Source organism: Mobula birostris, chromosome 15 (assembly GCF_030028105.1).
Source record: "Mobula birostris isolate sMobBir1 chromosome 15, sMobBir1.hap1, whole genome shotgun sequence".
NCBI lineage: Eukaryota > Metazoa > Chordata > Chondrichthyes > Myliobatiformes > Myliobatidae > Mobula > Mobula birostris.
In genome coordinates, this window is record NC_092384.1 from 52,805,411 (window position 1) to 52,823,435 (window position 18,025).

At 38.0% G+C, this 18,025-nt stretch overlaps 1 protein-coding gene across 4 annotated transcripts in view; it reads right to left on the reverse strand.

Moving 5' to 3' along the window:
• The window catches only part of nfat5b (nuclear factor of activated T cells 5b), a 210,357-nt gene that overhangs the window by 30,252 nt on the left and 162,080 nt on the right, over positions 1-18,025 (reverse strand). For 3 of the 4 annotated variants that reach the window (XR_011889267.1, XM_072279813.1, XM_072279811.1), the window contains exons 7-10: positions 12,784-12,918; positions 10,432-10,487; positions 5,217-5,349; positions 4,374-4,445 (exon numbers count right to left, since the gene is read on the reverse strand). Coding sequence is in view for 3 of the 4 variants with exons in the window: in XM_072279813.1 (XP_072135914.1) it covers positions 4,374-4,445; positions 5,217-5,349; positions 10,432-10,487; positions 12,784-12,918 (396 nt within the window). In the remaining variant the exon portion in view is untranslated. The remainder of the gene's footprint in view (positions 1-4,373; positions 4,446-5,216; positions 5,350-10,431; positions 10,488-12,783; positions 12,919-18,025) is intronic. The other variant, XM_072279812.1, reaches the window with a different exon arrangement.

An 18,025-nucleotide genomic window follows, 5' to 3' on the forward strand; every position in this document is an offset into this window, starting at 1 on the left:
AATGTTAGCAATCGACCATTCGGCAGGACTCAGCCCCAAAATGTCGACTGAACTGTTTTCCATAGATAGAAACATAGAAACATAGAAAATAGGTGCAGGAGTAGGCCATTCGGCCCTTCGAGCCTGCACCGCCATTTATTATGATCATGGCTGATCATCCAACTCAGAACACCGCCCCAGCCTTCCCTCCATACCCCCTGACCCCCGTAGCCACAAGGGCCATATCTAACTCCCTCTTAAATATAGCCAATGAACTGGCCTCAACTGTTTCCTGTGGCAGAGAATTCCAAGATTCACCACTCTCTGTGTGAAGAAGTTTTTCCTAATCTCGGTCCTAAAAGGCTTCCCCTCTATCCTCAAACTGTGACCCCTCGTTCTGGACTTCCCCAACATCGGGAACAATCTTCCTGCATCTTGCCTGTCCAATCCCTTTAGGATCTTATACGTTTCAATCAGATCCCCCCTCAATCTTCTAAATTCCAACGAGTACAAGCCCAGTTCATTCAGTCTTTCTTCATATGAAAGTCCTGCCATCCCAGTCGACTGTATTTCTTCCTATAGATGCTGCCTGGCCTGCTGAGTTCCTCCAGCATTTTGTGCATGTTGCTTGGAATTCCAGCATCTGCAGATATTCTCTTGTTCCTAACTAATCTTATTGAGTTTCTCGAAGATGTTACCAGCAAAATTGATGAAGGCAAGGCAGTAGATGTTGTCTACATGGACTTCCGTGAGGCATTTGACAAGGTCTGGCTGAGAGGCTGGCCAAGAAAGTTCAGTCGCTTGGCATTCAAGATGAGGTAGTAAATTGGATTAGACATTGGCTTTGTGGGAAAAGCCTGAGGGTGGTAATAGATGGTTGCCTCGCAGACTGGAGGCCTGTGACTAGTGGAATGCCGCATGGATTGGTGTTGGGTCCACTGTTGTTTGCCATCTGTATCAATGATTTGAATGATATTGTGGTAGTTAACTGGATAGACAAGTTAGCAGATGACACCTAGATTGGGGGTTGAGTGGACAGTGAGGAAGACTATCAAAGCTTGCAGTGGTATCTGGACCAGCTGGAAAAATGGGCTGAAAAATGGCAGATGCAATTTAATGCAGACATGTGTGAGGTGTTGCACTTTGGGAGGACTAACCTGGGTAGATATTACACAGTGAGCAGTAGAGCACTGCAGAGTGCAGTAGAACAAAAGGATCGTAGAATACAGGTCCATTTGTGTCATAGGTAGGTAGGGTCGTAAGAAAAGCTTTTGTCACATTGGCTTTCAAAAATCAATGTGCTGAGTACAGGAGTTGGGATGTCAGGTTGAAGTTGTATAAGATGTTGATGAGGCCTAATTTGGAGTATTATGTAGTGTTTTGGTGACGTGCTCACAGGAAAGATGTAAATAAGATTGAAAGAGTACAGAGAAAATTTACAAGGATGTTGCCAAGCCTAGAGGACCTGAGTTATAAGATTGAAGAGATTAGGTTTGCATTCCTTGGAACATAGAAGATTGAGAGGAGAGTGGACAGAGATACACAAAATTATGAGGGTTATAGATAGGGTTAATGCAACAGGCTTTTTCCACTGAGGTTGGGTGAGACTGCAACCAAAGGTCATGGGTTATCGGTGAAAGGTGAAAAGTTTAAAGCGAACATGAGGAGAAACGTCTTCACTCAGAGGGTCTTGGGAGTGTGAAATGAGCTGTCAGCATACAAGCTCAATTTCACTGTTTAAAAGAAGTTTGGATAGGTACATGGATGGTAGGGTACAGAGGCTATGATCCCAGTGATCCCTGTGCAGGTTGATGGGAGTAAGTAGCTTAAGTGGTTTCAGCATGGACTAGATACGCTGAAATGTCTGATTCTGTGCTGTACTTCTTTATAACTTTAAGTCCCTACAGAGCAATATGAGGACTGCTGAAAGGATCATCAAGGTCTCTCTTCCACCATCAGCAATATTTATCAGAAACAATGCGTATGCAGGGCCCTTAACGTTGTCAATGATCCCTCCCATCTATCCAACAATCTATTTGACCCTCTACCATCAGGAAGGAGGTACCCTAGCATTAAGTCAAAAACTATTCTTCTAGCATGCCGTAAGGCTACTGAACTCCCTGCCATCACCCAGGTGTCATTACATATGAAGTGCCAGTAGCTTATACTCATATAGCTTTTTACTTTGTCATAAATGCACATTTTTATTTAATAATTTATTTGTGGTAATATTTGTTGGTTCCTAAGGTTGTCATAGCCAGGGGTGGTAGTGGGGATAAGCTCCAAATGTTGAGTGACTCTTAACAGCTTCTGACAACCAAGTCCAACTCTTGGCCTTCACATGTGGCTTAGTTACTAGGCCTGGCGGAACTGTTTCTACTGACAAAAGAAAAGGCAACAGTGGACCACTGACGCTTCAAAACCAGTTACTTCGAGAAGGTGTGGCTCATCAGCCTTGGATGGCAGCCCGCCTAGGAAAAGGAAAACCATGATTTTAAACCTCTGCTGCCTTGCAGCCGTACCCACCCATGGGAAAGGCTTTGGGAGTAAATCCAGAGGAAGAATTCTGGAGCCGGGGTCCCTAAGGCAGTTTGATGTTGTTCACAACTTCACTTTGGCAACCTCTGTGACGACACCGGTGCCAAGCTGTATCGGTGCTTGCCCTTCTCTTGGACTACCTCAGTGACATGCTGCATGGGCAACAGCCGGTTCTTAGAATCTTCCCGCCCAGGCTTGCACCTTGAAAAGGACACAGCCCACCAGAGGCACAGACCCATGATCACCAGGGATCGACGGCTGCCTACTCCTAATATTTGTTAGAACAATTTTTAGGTTTAGCACATTTACATATAGCAAAAGATTTTGGCTACCAGTCTTCTCACCTGAATATGTATGGTGGATTTAATTTGGAGTGCAGCTCTGAACAATGGGTTTCTAAAAGCCGTGAATCTCAGACCAGAAAAATGCTGATTGAAATCCATTTGAATGTCTGTGGTGTGTGTGGTGTGAAGTTTCTGTGTAGTTTCAAAGAAAGCATTGTCCATACTTTGTAAATATGGAATTGTCCTTTGATGTTATATAAAATACCAAGCCCCACGTTAGGCCAATACCTTTTGACCAAAAGCGTCTCCATATGATGCCTGCTGTGCCTTGTTTTGTCGAATAAAGAAGCTGCTTTGTATCTACCAGTACTTTTCTCCAGTAGCTTCATTCATATAACAACATTACTTTGTGTTGTATGTGTAAGTTATATGTACTGTGTTGTGCACTTTGGTCTGGAAGTACGTTGTTTCGTTTGGCACTATACATCTGAATGGCTGAATGACTTTGACACCTTTATACCTACTTGAGCTTATTAAATAAGCCACTATTAAATAGTTCAAGAATAAGCATTCTCCAGAGATAATGTGTCTTACCTACATTACATTTATTCATGCAACAAATTCAACAAATTATGTGCTGTTGCTTGGATTGCAGAGGTTCCTGGTAACATCTTTACTGCTATTTTATTCTTTCAAGAAGTCAAATAAGTTTCTATTTCCTCAATTACATTATAATTTTTAACAAATTAAACTAGACAAGGTATATACATACATAACCCCTTTTATGGATAACATAATTGATGAGAACTGAACACTTAAAATTTTTAAACAGTGCATACTATTCAGTAGTTAAAAGTTTATAGCGAGAAAATACAATTAGTGGACTGCTCCAAACCGAAAAAACACTTGTAAAGAACAGTAGTAAATAGTTATCTTCTGCTAAAGAGTTGATTTAAAATATACCCATTATATTTCAATCACCATATCAAAGTCTCCATATCAGATAACCAAAGCAGTTTGTAAAGTTTAACCTTCAACTATTGCCTGTAACACAATCACTTGCACAAACGGCAGTCACCATAATGATACCACTTACTTGGAAACTATTGACAAAATAATGCTCTAGGGCAAATCTTTCACAACTGAATTCCTTTACCAGATTAAAATATATGAAGGCATGCTGTTTATAACTTATTTTAACATACTCTCTGTTTTTAGCAAATGCATCTTAATCCTGGCTAAGAGTATAGATGGGTAACTACATAAATCACCCTGTTAAAAAAAGATTTTTCGTTCTGAATTGAAGTATGTTCCATTTTGTGGTTAACTGGAAAAGCATGATACAAAGTAGAAATGAGAGTGAAGGGGACACAAGAGTCTCCAAGTTAATCATCAATGTTCTGTTGCTTTTGCACACTGCTATTTCCAACAAAGTTACTTCTCTGCATTTCTAAGTTCATGACCTCTACTTTTAAATTTGAATGTCCAATTAAGTTCAGTAATGGGAAATCAAGAGCCCTAACTGTGCAGGCATTTTATTGCATTTTTTAATGTATAAAAAACACATTATACCTTTCATTGCTTCATCAATGCAACATGGTTGTACAGGAATTTCTTTCTTCACAATGATATCTGATGAGTTTGCTGAAGTGTAAACAAAATACACCAATTTTTTTTATTTTCATCTTTTATCTAGTTTTCTTTGCCAACATTTCAGTTACTTCACTGTAAAGCTCCTTCATTCTCCTATCTAACTCTTCAGAAAGGTAATTAAAACTTGACAGTCATGTGAATATTAAAAATATTACTAGAATCATTTGTATTCAGGTATGTTCTTTAAAACAATATTAATCAAAAATATAATTAAAATCCATTGGCACAGAAAATCATTTGCCTTGACAAATGTATACTGGACCTCAAGGTGCACACAAACAAAATCAATACTCCTGACTTGCACACAAAAATGTTCTACTTTTTAAATGATGCATAAGGCCACCCAAAGAAAAAAAAACAAAATTAACCCAGAAAATTGAAGATTAGATATTCAAAACAAATAGAACGGAGCAGCCAGTGTTTTGTGGGTGGGTGTAGGTTCTATGACTAATGAGCTGCAAGTGACCCACTATTTACTGTCTGGATATGTTTGCCACAACTATAAGAAAACAATGACATACAGTATTGTTTTTCGGTTAATACTAACACAATAATTTCATTTTAGGCAGATCTGTTTGGAAGGAGAATATTAAACTCAGATCAAGAATTTGTTAATTAACTTAGTCAGAACAGTGATGTTCTAGAGAAGCTAAACTACCTTGATGTATCAATTTTTCAGTAAAGGCTAGTTCTGAACAGTAACTTTCAGTAAAGCTACACTGTGTTTAATAAACGCAACACATGCTTTTGAACTTCACTAACCTGGATCTGGAGTGAAGGTAAAAGGCTGTACTTCATGTGATCTTCCAGCATTGGTTACAACATATATGCCAACTGAAACTGGCACAGTTATAAGCTGATTGTGGTAGGGAGGAACTTTCACAATAAGGTGATTCTTTGAAAACAAAATAGGAAAACAAAATCAGCGACTAGGTACTGTGCACAATTCTGATCAAGTTAGTTTATGAAGGACATGATGCTACAAAGAATGCAGAAAAGACTGATTAAAAAGTGGTTTGGGGATAACATAGAACAGTACACGCCCTTTGGCCCACCAATGTTTTGTTGACATTTTGACTTACTCTAACATCTAACTCTTTCCCTCTCACAGAGCCCGCCATTTTTTTTTTATCATCCATGTGCCAATCTAAGTCTCTTACATGTCTCTAATGTATCCGCCTCTACTATTACTCTGGCTGGGTGTTCCATGCACCCACCACTCTCTCTTAAAAAGCCTACCTGACTTCCCTCTATACCTTCCTCCAATCACCTTAAAATTATGTCCCCTCATATTAACGATTTCCACCCTGGGAAAAAAATCTCTCACTGTCCACTTGATCAATGCCTCTTATCAACTTATACACCTCTATCAAGTCATCTCTCAACCTCATTTACTGCAAAGAGAAAAACACTAGGTCACTCAACATATCCTCATAAGGAATGTTCTCTAATCCAAGCAGCATCCTAGTAGATCTCCTCTTCACCCTCTCTAAAGCTTCCATATCCTTGAACTGAACATAATACTCCAAGTGTAATCCAATGGGGATTTTATACAGCTGCAACATTGGCTCGTGGCTCTTGAACTCAATTCCTGACTAACAAAAGCCACCAGACCACACAATTTAACCATCCTATCAACTTGCATGGCAACTTTGAGATCAATGGACATGGACCTCAAGATCAGTCTGTTCCGCCACACTGCTAAGAATCATGCCATTAACCCTGTAACTCTTGCAAGTTCAACCTTCTAGGGTATGTCATCACTTTACACTCTTCTGGATTGAACTTTGTTTGCCACTTCTCAGCTCATCTCAGCATCTTACCAATGTCTCAATGTAACCTACAACAGCCTTCTACACTATCCATAACACCACCAACCTCTGTGCCTTCTATTTTAGTTATTATAGATGATTGGAAAACTTAGGATTGTTCTCCTTGATCAAAGTAATTTGAGGAGCGGATGTGAGGAACTAAGCTTTTAACTCAAGAATAGAACTGATTTGAAATTCAGTGCCTGCAGGGATTTTGGAAGTTGAATCAATGTCTTCAAAAGGAAACAACATAATTTAAGAGAGCATAAATTGTAGATATCTAATGAAAGACTAGGGAAATAGGATTTGTCATGTATTAAAATCAGGTCAGTTAATGTAGTCTGACACTTGTCAAGTATGGTGATGATGTCATCAGTCAGGGACAGAAAAACACATGATGTGGAGGAGCATGAGAAGCAAGAATGAGAAATAAAGACATGTTCAGGGCATGGAGTGTCAAGACTTGATATATGCATCATCTAATTAAGTACTAAGATAGGTTGCAAATATGCAACAGGATTGATCAAAAATTTTTTAGGAAGAGGCAGCATAGACTCAATGACACAGACAAGTGAGCAGAGAGTGAGCAGTTTCAAGTTTCTGGGTGTCAAGATTTCTGAGGACCTAACCTGGTGCAGCTACAAAGAAGGCAAGACAGCATCTATACTTCATTAGGAGTTTCAAGAGATTTGGTATGTTAACAAAAACACTCAAAAACTTCTATAGATGTACTGTGGGGAGCATTCTGACAGGCTGAATCACTGTCTGATATGGGAGTGCTACTTCACAGGACCGAAAGAAGCTGCAGAGGGCTGTAAATTTAGTTGGCTCCATCATGGGTACTAGCCTACAAAGTACCCAGGACGTCTTCAAGGAGCAGTGTCTCAGAAAGGCAGCATCCATTATTAAGGACCTCCAGCAGCCAGGGCATGTCCTTCCCTCACCGTTACCGTCAGGTAGGAGGTACAGAAGCCTGAAGGCACACACTCAGCGATTAAGGAACAGCTTCATCCCCTCTGCCATCTGATTCCTAAATGGATATTGAACCCTTGAACACTACCTCACTCTTTTAAAATATAAAGTATTTATTTTTTGCACAATTTTTAATCTATTCAATATATGCATACTGTAATTGATTTACTTATTTATTATCATTTTGTTTTAATTATTTTTCCTTCTTCTATATTATGTATTGCATTGAACTGCTGCTGCTAAGTTAACAAATTTCACAACACATGCTAGTGATAATAAACGATTCTGATTCTAACAATTAAATTTAGCAACTATACCTTCAGTACTTCCACCTACAAAATTTAAATAAGCTGTAAAAGTTTGAGATGCAGCATCGTTCTCTGTAGCATACCACTCATTAGATCTTTCAGAATAAGATCAATTTATGCCCACTCTTTTTTACTGGTTTGCCAATCAATATGTTACCTTCTATGTCTTAAGCTTTTATGCTTCATTGTAATCCCTGATGTTGTACCTACTAAATGTGATGAAGGTTTCTGCCTTCACTATCTTTCCATATTGTTTGTTCTGGACTCTGATGCTCTTTGATAAAAGTTTTGCTCAACTTTCCTCTAACTCATCATCTAGATAGGTCCCATGTTTACCTCCCAATTTAAAGGAAACAAGTCCTTCCAGTTTAGCTCACAAAACTTCTGAGCTACGTTGATGAGGTGCATAAATAATGAACACCCAAGCAGAAGTAGGCAGATAGTAGAGAGAGCAGAACAAATCAGAACCAACATTTTGGACAAGTTAACAGCCATTTACTGAACATATTAATGGTAACAGGACTGGACATCCCATCCTTCTCTTCAAATAGAGGAATTAATAGCATCGTCAACTACATTCAAGTTACTTGTTGACTGATCTATATTTTCTGTTGTTGTAAGTCTGCAAGTGTTTGGTACCTTCATTACTTCTTCAAAAAGTGCTGAACTTTAGAGGAAATGATGTGACATAACAAGTGGTGAAATAATTGCCATTTTTCAACTAAAATATAATAAAATTAAAGGGGATTTCATTCTATCACTGTGCAACTGCTGAACACCCACTGATAGTGAATCATACATGTTGTGGCTTTTAACCTAACAGTAGCTATGATGTCTTATTCTGTTGCAGTTTAGTGTAACGTGCAGATTTGACAAAGGTGACTATGAACAACCAGGGCTAACTGCTGGTGAGATGATCGGTAACTCCAGATCTCACAGTAAAAGCCATTCTGGCAAAGGAAAGGTATTAAACCACATCACAGGAGTGCTGAGTCTATGCTTCCATTGCCTCGATTCCTTTGGAGGAGCTCTGTTATCAAGTTTCAGAATGGCCTATGGTCTGCACAAATGTGCCATCATAATGGCGTGGACTATATAAACAGTTAACAGAAAGCAATAAGTGAGAGAGAAAGGGAAGTAGTAAACTTATCAGCACACATCCATTGGTAATGAAAGCGAAGGGACTTAAGATACTGGAACCCTAAAATAACAGTGATGCTGAAAACATTCAGCAGATCACACAGCATTTATAAAAGAGGCAGAGTTAACATTTCAAATTAAAGAACCCTTTATAATTTATTTACAGATACAGTGTGGAACAGGCCCCTCTGGCTCAATGAGCTGCACCACCCAGCAACCCACCTATTTAACCCTAGCCTACTCACAGGACAATTTACAATGACCAGGTAATCAACTAACCTGTACATCTTTGGAATGTAGGAGGAAACCCAAGTGCACACAGAAAGAATGTACAGATGTTTTAGAAGAGGAAAACATAGAAGACAAGTTGGTTTTAAACTGCAGAGTGGGGTAGGGACGGATCTACAAGAAACATAAGAAATGGGAGCAGGCATAGGCATCTGGCCCACGAAGCCTACTCTGTCATTGTACAGGACAAAGGTAATCAGCTGATAGAGTGGGGCTAAAGTTGCTGTAGGAATAGACTGTCATCAAGTTGATGAGTTCATGAGAGCAGTTAAAAAGAATTAAGCTGAACAAAGGTATAAGATATACAACATTATTCACACTTTCCAACATTAGCAAGACACTAAACAGAGAAAGCAGTTCAGTTGCCCCATAACAGCTATATCAATTCAGAGAAATTACCTTTGTTCTACCCACTGCCATCACTGCTTATTAATCTTTTCTCTCTTTCTCAGTTCTGGTGAAAGTTCACAGACAAGAAATGTTATCTCTTTCTCTCCATTAATGCTGCCTGATCTGCTGAACTTCTGCAGCACTTTTGCAGGTGGCATGTAGTGCTTCTGAACATGGTAGGCATATCTTTTCTCTGGTTGAACTACTGGCCAGTAATAACTACAATGATGCCTCCAGTAAAGAAATGTTGCATTCATTTAATGAACACATGAGCAGCTAACTAACAGCTAAAAAACACTGAACTTTGGAAGGTTTTTCAGCAGCCTGCAGTCAGTTCTGAAGCTTCCCGCGAGCTGTCTTGATGTCAACAGAAATACCTCCACCCCTCCACCATTCCAACCAATTTTTAATGGAGCACAACTGAGAGTATCCTGACCAGCTGCATCATGTCTGGCACGGGAATTGCAAGGCATCTGACCGGAAGATCCTGCAAAGGATTGCGAGGACTGCAGAGATGATCATCAGGGTCTCTCCTCCACACATTTGAGATATTTATTAAAAGTTATGCATACGCAGGGCTCTTAGCTTTGTCAATGATCCATCCTATCCATCCCACAATCTCTTTGACACTCCCCTACCATCAGAGAGGAGGTACCATAGCATTAGGACAATGACTGCTAGGATGGAAAAGAGCTTCTTTCCCCCCAGGTCATGAGACTACTGAACTTCCTGCCACCACCCAGGTCTCATCACGAACGAAGCACCGGTAGCTTTATACTGTTTACTTTTTAAACTTGTGTCGTATATGCACCTTGTTACTTAAGTTACTCATGGTATCATTACTTTATGCATTGTGTGTGAGTTATACGTACTATGTTCTATACCTTGGTTTGGAGGAAGAATTATTTCATTTGGCAGTATACATGTATGTAGTAGAATGACAATAAACTTGAACTTGAAAACAGCAAAATATTATGAAAGTGTGAAATTATAAAACAGATAAAGCCAAAATAAACTTGAATACATGCACCCCTTCCCTTTCATGAAAATGTTTCTGTTCAACTTCACCTGATGAAATAGTTCCATGTCTATTTCAGCCTCTGCTTTCCAGGAATTATTCTCATCTGGATAAAAAAAAAAACACAAATGAAAATGTTAACAAAGGACTTAATGTTAGTTTGTTTTCCTTGTATGTGGATTTGATGACATTTAGGCTTCCCTTTCATGGATCCATGTAGATTATATACAATCGTATTATTCTTGCCATTGTAACCTGTTATTAAATCTCTCACTTTGAATTCTAGAACATTCCTCATAACTGGTGTTAGACTAACAGCCTAGTCATTCCTTATTTTCTCCCACCCTTTCTTGTTAAAAGGCAGAGACACATTTGCTATTTCACGTCTCATAAGTTGGAAGCATCTAAATGGAAGATGAGATGTTTGTTCCTTGAGCTTAGGTTGAGCTTCATTGGAATAGTGCGGGGAGCCCCTGATGGAGAGGTGGAATTCGATAAAAAATTAAAATGACAGGGAATCGAGAGGGAAGAGATGTGTGGCTGCTGAATAATATTTAAAGTGGTGGAATTTACAAAGAATGTTCAATTTGATGTGGAAGCTAGTGAGAACAAGATGAAACCCCATCCTTGTGCATGGGAGGAAAGCAGTTGTGATGGAGGTGAAACAAATGCAGCTGAAAAGCCCTTTCAGAAGTAAGAATAGGATGGAACTTGGCAGCAAAGATCAAAAAAGTTTTGAGAGAGCAGTAAGCAAAAAAGGGTATACAAGATTGTGAGAAATACAGATAGGGTAAATGCAAGCAGCCTTTTTCCACTGAGGTTGCGTGAGACAACAACTGGAGATCATGGGTTAAGGGTGTTTAAGGGGAACTTATTCACTCAGAGGGTGATAATTTTTCATACTCTTTTAATTCAGAATATCGTGGAATTCTGTCTTATAGCAACATAGAGGGTGATGTTACTATTAAAAAGTCTGTTCTTTACTTTAAATATTAAATTGAGATGACTGGTTTGTTCCATTCTTTCTAGTGTATAAAGATCCCAAGATTATTATTCCAGGAAAACAAGAGTTTGCTCTACTTCAACTAAATCATAAAAGTAGGTTAAGTCTATTGCTGTTTACCAAATCTTGCAGGTTTAGAGTGGTTACTGTGTTTGTCTATGTCAGCAGCACCCTTGTACCTCAGAAAAAAAATCTTTGTGTGCACTGAGATATTGCAGTCTGATAAGGTGCAATGCAAACATCACTGAATATGTTTTTTTCGGAAATTTTAAGATAAATGTATCATTGACCAATTCAATCCTTAAATGCAAGGTTACCAATGAACACACACTTCTTGTTTTATTCTCAATTTATCATTCATCCAAATGCAAACTGATTATAAACCTGATTTAGAATCACCTGGAGCCAAAAGCTTACAATTTTAAGTTGCTTCACACAAACATATGAAACTAGTGCACCTGAAAGCATTTCAAATAATACATTATTATACCTTTGATTATTTGATCAGATATACAGAAATAATCATAAGATTATCAATACCTATTTTCTGGTAAATCAATTACTTGACTCTTTTCATGCCATGAGTGCAACACTTGTTGGAGAGAGGGATTTTACAGAAAAGATTAACTTAGTGTTGTTCACATTCTGCAAATAGGTTCTAGACTGGATTCATTAATAGCTCAAAAAGCCTCTGAGTTCTATTAAAAAAACTGAAAATAAATTAAGTACCTGCTCAGATCTGCAAGATGACATGCAGGTCATGTTAGGTTTTTATTGTAAATATCTTGATGCAGTGTGATGTTGCACAGTAGTTCATCAATTTTACTGCTATATTTATTTCCCAATAAAACAACAGAGCAACTTTACCTGGGAACAACTTCTCCAAAAATTTGAATTTAGGGAGTATGGCTTACTGTTTGTTTTGTAGGCTTCATTTTGAACACTTGTAATGACAGAAATAGGAACCACTCATTCTGAGTAAAACTTTACAAAAATTACATACCTGGATTCATGGTTTACCTCAAAATCAGTGACGATATGTTCTGATGCTAAATACACAGGCCTAAAGGGTTGGCTTGTTTTCCATGATGCCCCATAAGGCAATTTAGATAAAAACAATATTATGTCATGTGATTAATGGTTTTTTTGCACTAGATGGAAGCATTTTAATTCAATTTGGCGCCTGCCATAATATCATAATTGCAGTTGCTGAAACTTTTGTACAATGTCACTAATATGCTTGGAGACAGAGATTTGTTTTAAAAAGATAGTTAATACTTCTCAGTCAAACCACTTAATATGACATGGAGTATACTTCTAATCACATTTACAATATAGAGTCTGGTAGATACTTGTAATATCAGATTAATTAACTATATACTTCAGAACATCATCTTACCTGAATTATTTTCCTGAAAAATAACCTTTGTGCCTTTCAAAAAGTTTTTTCCAATCAGAAATAAATCTTCACCTCCTTTCACTGTGCAAGTATTAAGGCTTTTTTTCAATATCTCAGGTGCTCCAGCTGGTTGGGCTTTAATTAAAATTAAACACAAAGTCAGCTTCTAATTTATGAAAATACTACATGAATACACACCAGTTTTAAGATAATATGAACACAGAAAGATTTTGCGATGTTGCAGTACAAGACGGGAATAACTGCTTAAATTGATCAATAATTTCTAAACTAAAAGTCTGTACTGTACAAAAACATTGAGCAAATTATTACATTTTAACTTTACATGTATACTAAGTATACTATACAAGGACCTGCTAAACAATTTCTTCCTATTTTTTGATATGTTTGGAATTTAATTCCTCTGTTAACTTTTTTAAAAAATAAATTGCTTTGGGAATAAGTGGAACTCAACACCGAATTTCAGCTAATTAGGAACTTGTGAGTAATGGGACAAACTAACTGTAGTTCAAGGTCATGCAATGCAGCCAACTAAGTCCTTTGAATGCACAAAATATCCTGCTTTATCAAATTACAGAAAGCAAGACAACACAAACAAAATGCATATTCAATTAAAATAAAATTAATTTGTGTAACTGCATGAACTTCCAGGTTATGTCAAAAATATTTGATAAAAAAAGAGACAAAAATATGTTCTATTGAATATTTTCAGCATTTGAAATTTGTAGAAAACTTATCAATTAACTGGTGCGCCTCTGTGTATACATGTGTAAATAATGATTTACACACACATACACAGGGAGTCCATATGTAAACAAGCAGAAGTGAGCAAGGCTGTGTACATAGAGTAAAGTCAATAGTGTAGGTGTGCATGTACTCCTGAGCTATAGCTTCACAGTTATGAATTATTCTAGTAATTGCAAGGTTAAATAAACATAAAATTAGATACTTTCCTCATACTGAGAAACAAAATATTATGTGAATCTTAAAAGTCCTTAAAGATATTGGGAAAAGTAAATCCTTGTTACACAGTTATGCCATAATAAGAAACACAACAAAGTGCAAGCTTATTGCAATTCAATTCCTAAACTTACATGAGAGGCAACTCACATTGGTTCTGCCCTGCAGAAGCAACATACTATTTTGCATCTTAGTTAACAAATCATTTATTGGAAAAAATTAAACTTGTCATGGGGGATTGATGATTAATTTTCACTACTTGTCTTGAGCATCCATCTACAAGTAGCAAATGCAAATAGCCTAAGAGAAATCATGTTTCTTCCTCTCATAAATAAATTGTAATGCCTACAGGCATTAATTAAAATACTTAAATTCCAAAGGCATACACTGTGTTTTATTCCAGCTACAATGCTGTGGAAAAATTATTTAGTTAACATTTAACAAACACTATTACATTGTTTCACTTTTACTTCCAATGCAAAATACAGGTTTATGATTTGTGTTATTATATGAAAAACAATATATGTCAAGAAACGGTTGTAAGTGATGATGAATAATTAAAACTGTTTCCTTTTCAAGATGGTTTATTGTCATTATTCAGTAATAGTGTAAAGGAGAACAAAATGATTGCTATTCCAAATCTGATACAGCATTAAAAAACACAATAAATATAAATATAAAAACAATCTTATAAAACAATGTACAAGTAACTGTTATATAAAATGTTATATACACAGAACGATTGTATCTAAAGTGACTCTAGGTTAGGTGCATGTAGTGGTGCTGGTGGGGTGGGGTAATGGATAGAGGTGTTGATCAGCCTGGTGAGTGCTACTCAGCCTCATCCCTGGAGTGGTACAAGCAGTCCATAAACAGGATGACTGGCATCCTTCATTATATTGCTTCATTATATATTGGCTAGGCTAGTGTCAGTAATGCATTGGGCAGTTCAAACTACTCGTCATCAAGCATTCCTGCCCACTGCAGTGCTGTTTCTGCACCACAGTGATGCAGCATGTTAGGATGCTCTCCACTGCACATCTGTAAACGGTCGTGAGCACTGGATGTGCATAAACCAGATCTCGTCAGCCTCCACAGAAAGTAGAGGCGTTGACATGCTTTCTTGATTGTGTAGGATGTGTTCTGGGACCATGAGAGTTTATGTCAGATGAGCACTTCTAGAAGCTTGAAACAGCTGTTTCCACTGTGAAGACGGGCATAAGTGATGCAGATTTTCCTGAAGTCAATAACCATCTCCTTACTCTTGTAAACATTGAGGAAGAGGTTATTTGCCTAGCACTAGGCCTTAAGCTCTTCCACCTCCTCTCTGTAGGCCATACCACTGTCAGGTCATTGGCGAACTTGACAATGTTGATTGCTCAAGTGCTTGGCTGTGCAGTCGTGTGTGCGCAGAGTATATAGCAGTGGGCTCAACACACAGCCTTGCAGGGGTGCCTGGGTTGAGAATGATAGGGGGGTGGGGGAGATCTGTTGGTTCGGAAGTCCAACAGCTAGTTGAGTTGGACAGCAGTGTATTTAGACTGAGGAGTAGCAGTTTGTTCACCAAGGTCTGTGGGGCAATAATGGTGAATGCCGAACTAAAATTCAGGAAGAGCATTCTGACATAAATGTCTTTGTTTTCTAGGTGTGTCACGGCCGGGTGCATGACACACAAAGACATTTTTGGCGCGATATCATGCATCATACAGTGGCTCTGCCAGTAAGCATATTGGTTAGTGTTCAGTGTGCAGGGATGGGGTTTTTAATCTGTGCCATTATCAGCCATTCAAAGCACTTCATGATGAGTGGTGTCAGTGCCACCAGGAGGTCATTATTTAGTTCTGAAGCTGTAGAGTTCTTCGATACAGGGATAATGATGGCTTATTTGAAGCATGTGGGGATGAGTAAAATGTTGAAGATGTTGGTGAAGACATCAGTGAGCTGGGTGCACGTTCTGAGTACTCAGCCTGGGATGTTGTCTGGACTCGCAGCCTTATGGGTTGGGGGGGGGGGTATTAAATCTGAAGAGTCCTTCTCATATCTACTGCTGTTAGACTCAGTGTGTGCTCACCTGGAAGAGCAGTAACTTTTGTTTCATTAATTTAAATTAGCTACAATGTTTGATTTCCCAAGGAAATAAATTTACAATTGTCTATCTTCTTTGTGGATCAGAGCTTTGAACTTGAATATACAATTAAATTTGTTAAGTATTTTGATAAATGAGCAACTGCCAATTCAAAAACAAGGAATTTTCTCACAGAATTACTTAACAAACTTTACATTATACAAAATACTTCTCATCTTTCCCTCTTCAAACAGGAAAATGCATTTCTTCTGGTTTATTTCCCCCATAGAAAAATTGGGGATAGAGTGGTTTGTAAAGCATTTTTTGTAAGAAGTGCTTAAATACACTAACTGAAAGAGAAAGTTGCACTTTGGGAACGGATTAGCAATCAACATCCACTACAAGCGCCTACAAACTTAGTTTTTTTTCCATGAGGACTCCATTCATGTTTCCAGTTTCTGGCTCTCCATGCAACTTCAGGAGATGCAATATTTACCCTTTTCTCTCCGCCTTTCCTCTCTTCAAGGACACAGCCGCTCTTTCCAGCTCAAATCACACCTAATTTCTTCCACGTTAGTATAATGTATCCGAAGTAGTCTCCAATATTGCTCCATTTACCTTGCAAGGGTAACTCAATGCTTGACTTCTTAACTCTACATCCAAATTCCACTCTGATCCGTCTTCAACCTTCTACATTATTTCAATAAAGCTCAGTGTAGGCCTGAGAAACAGCACATTATCGTTTTTCTTGATGCTTTAGAATCTCAAACTAACGTCAAGCAGGCTTGTATCTCATATCTTCTGCATTGAAGATTTTTAGTCATTTTACTGTTTTAATCTTTTCAAATTTCTTTCATCTCCTTTTATATAAGCTCCAGAGGCAATATTAGTTATTCATGAATCTTCACCACTTTCTCTCAGCTGCTTAAGACTCACTTTCATCATTCCAGTTCTCCCACTCTTCATCTTGTCATAGATCTCGGCTATTGGTTTAATCCAACCCTCTCCCATTTCTCTGCAGCTTAAAACTTGTTTTATCCATGACAAATTGTCAGCCACAACCTTCTTCATTGCAAAAGACATTATTATTGGAAAATGTATATTGGTGCAAAGAGATAAAATTTAAGTAGTTTATATTTTCTGGGGATATACTGGCTGTGGGGTATAAGGCAGTGGGTGACACAATGGTGTGTATTAATGCCTCGTAGCTCCAGAGATCAGCACCTGATCCTCATCTTGGGTGAATCCACATACTTTCTCCCAAGAACGCGGGTTTCTTCGCACAGGTTACTGATGTTTTAGATGGTAGGTTAACTGGCTACAGTAAATTGCCCCTGATATAGATGGGTGGCAGGTGAATTGGGTATTCAATGGGAAAACAAGAAGAAAACTGGGATTAAGGTAGATGATTGGTTTGGGCAAAATATTCTGTGTCTGTGCTGCTTGAGTCTATCACTCAAGAAGGCAAAATGATGGTGTGCATGGTTGCAGCAGTCACTCTGGCACCAATCAACAGTGAAATTCCGTGTTCTGGAGGAATGTTGATTTCTTTGGTTGTATATATGCACAGTCAGATGATAATAAACTTGAACCTGACTATTAGATACATGTACAATAAAATGGGGATTTGAGGGAAGTAAACATTTGGAAGAATAATAATAATGGAGGAATTCAGTGGAAAAATCAAAGGAAGGCATGCAAGAATTACAGAAAAATTCTGGGACTGACTGGCAAAGTGTTATCATTGTAATTGGTAATAACAATCCACATTTGTCATTTGTATCCTGATTATTCACTGCTTCACATGCACTATCCTCCCTCACAAATAAGGTATAACTTCCACAACTGTGCCATTCAACAGCCTAAGTTACCGTTATATGTCTTCTACATAATCTTCATCACTTATGAGTAATTTAAAATGGATGGAGGAGGACAATATTGGGATGGAGTCAGGAAGGATCCACATATAGCACAATGGAGATCATGACAGGAAAGCAGACAGTTCCTTTGGAAATACATGAAACAATGTTGGTATCAAATTCCTTAATGCACAAGTTCTGAAAATGATATTCAATTTTCACAGCTATTAAACTATTTAATAGATGATTACAAATTAACCATCATAGCAGTGATTTCTTTTTCCTTTTTAGTTACCACAAATCCAAAATTATGCTTTGGCACTTTCATACCACACATTAG